At 41.7% G+C, this 1591-nt stretch overlaps 1 protein-coding gene across 2 annotated transcripts in view; it reads right to left on the reverse strand.

Annotated features, from left to right (window-relative positions):
- Positions 1-242: 242 nt before the first annotated feature.
- LOC132095612 (rab3 GTPase-activating protein catalytic subunit-like) overlaps positions 243-1591 on the reverse strand; it is a 64666-nt gene continuing 63317 nt past the window's right edge. Inside the window, exons 24-25 of one of the 2 annotated variants that reach the window (XM_059500754.1) lie at positions 1503-1523; positions 243-524 (exon numbers count right to left, since the gene is read on the reverse strand). In XM_059500754.1, the coding sequence (XP_059356737.1) occupies positions 294-524; positions 1503-1523 (252 nt within the window). In that variant the 3' untranslated portion in view covers positions 243-293. The remainder of the gene's footprint in view (positions 525-1502; positions 1524-1591) is intronic. The other variant, XM_059500753.1, reaches the window with a different exon arrangement.

Raw genomic sequence — 1591 nt, forward strand, 5'->3', positions numbered from 1 at the left:
AAACCCATTTCTGAGCTGATGAGGGCCTCCGAGCGCTGATCCAGAAACCATCTCCCGTGATTACATGTGAAGCGTTTTAACAGGACATTCTAAAACAATTAGCGTGACTTAATGCATTAAGACAGTAAACACATAATTAATAAATCATACTATACTCCCACAAGCAGATGAGTCCAGGATATAATGTGATAAGTGTTGTCCTCCCATATAGGGATTATGTTGTCTAATGGGCTCTGCTTGTCTGTGTACAGTGTGATGTATTAATGAGGTGTTCTCTGAGACTGGTCTGTGTCTCAGAAGAAGCAGGTGTCGGAGGAGAAGGCCCCGGCGAGCCTGAACTCGTCTCTCGTCAGCACACAGAAGAGCCGCTGCGGCAGGGCTTTAGAGTACGGCGCGGGCCGCGGCACACAGGTGCGCAGGAGAACCTCCCGTCCAGCAGGGGGCGGGAAATCTGGAACCGCTTTCCTGTCATCTGTCCCTCCAGAATGACCCGCTTCGTCCTCCATCGGCGCCAGCAGAGCGGCCTGAACACAAGACACTGAGATATAAAACATGTTCTGGATTCAGACTGCTTGTGTTCACTCACACTATGAGGTCGTGCTGCGAAAGCCCTTCAGAAACAAATCAACACTTGATTTTAAAGACTTTCAGTACTGATCGATCAGCTTCAGTCGATACGAGCTCAAACCTGTGAGTATCTGTGAAGAGCATCAAGAGTTTCTATTTGCAATGTTTTGCAACACTGTAGCCAATCACTGACATGTTTGCTGAGCGGTGAACACAACAGCCAATCAGAATCCGCTCTGCACGCTCATGAAGCCTGTAACTATAAATACTCTAAATAAGAGATCAATAGTGCAGAACAGACAGATTTAATGATTATAACGGGACTTTTCACTCTTTATAAATCTGTGTCTTTGCTCAGTTTCTGTAAAACATTCATATTTTGAATGAAATTGTATTTTTCTAGCTCCTAAGCATAGACCTCAAGGTTTCAGAAGTGACAACTGTATTAAAGCACAGGACTGAAATATTGTTATAATCATCACAAAAACATCCTGATGTGTCAAAACTGTTCCATAAGTGCAACAAAACTGATACTGTTACAGCTAATGAGTTTCTTTGTTATTTTATTACTCATTTTTCATTGATCATTTTAATGCAATATTTACTAAACGGAACAATATTTGAAGGATATATACTAATGTAAAAACAATTTTTGAATTATTAATAGCATTAATAATTTACACATTTTATTTTCAAATAGAAAAAAAAAAAAAAAGTTAAAACAGTTTTTGCTTTGGTGCCAGATTGGTCCCGAGAACAGTGAGCCCAGAGCACAAACACGAGTCTGAACTACAGCAGAACAAGACGTCCATCAGGAAGACCTGCGCACATCAACGATCAGAGATCACATAATCTACACCCCACACATCACACCCAGACTCTGATCCTCACTGAGGGACAGCATTATGGTGTCAGTGTCAGATGTTGGACTTTACCTCGTCGCTGGAGTCGACCAACTTGACGAGTGACAGACAAGCGGTGTTAGGAGAGAACAAAGAAACAAAAAATGAAGAAAAACAATAAA

This window comes from Carassius carassius, chromosome 19 (assembly GCF_963082965.1).
Source record: "Carassius carassius chromosome 19, fCarCar2.1, whole genome shotgun sequence".
NCBI lineage: Eukaryota > Metazoa > Chordata > Actinopteri > Cypriniformes > Cyprinidae > Carassius > Carassius carassius.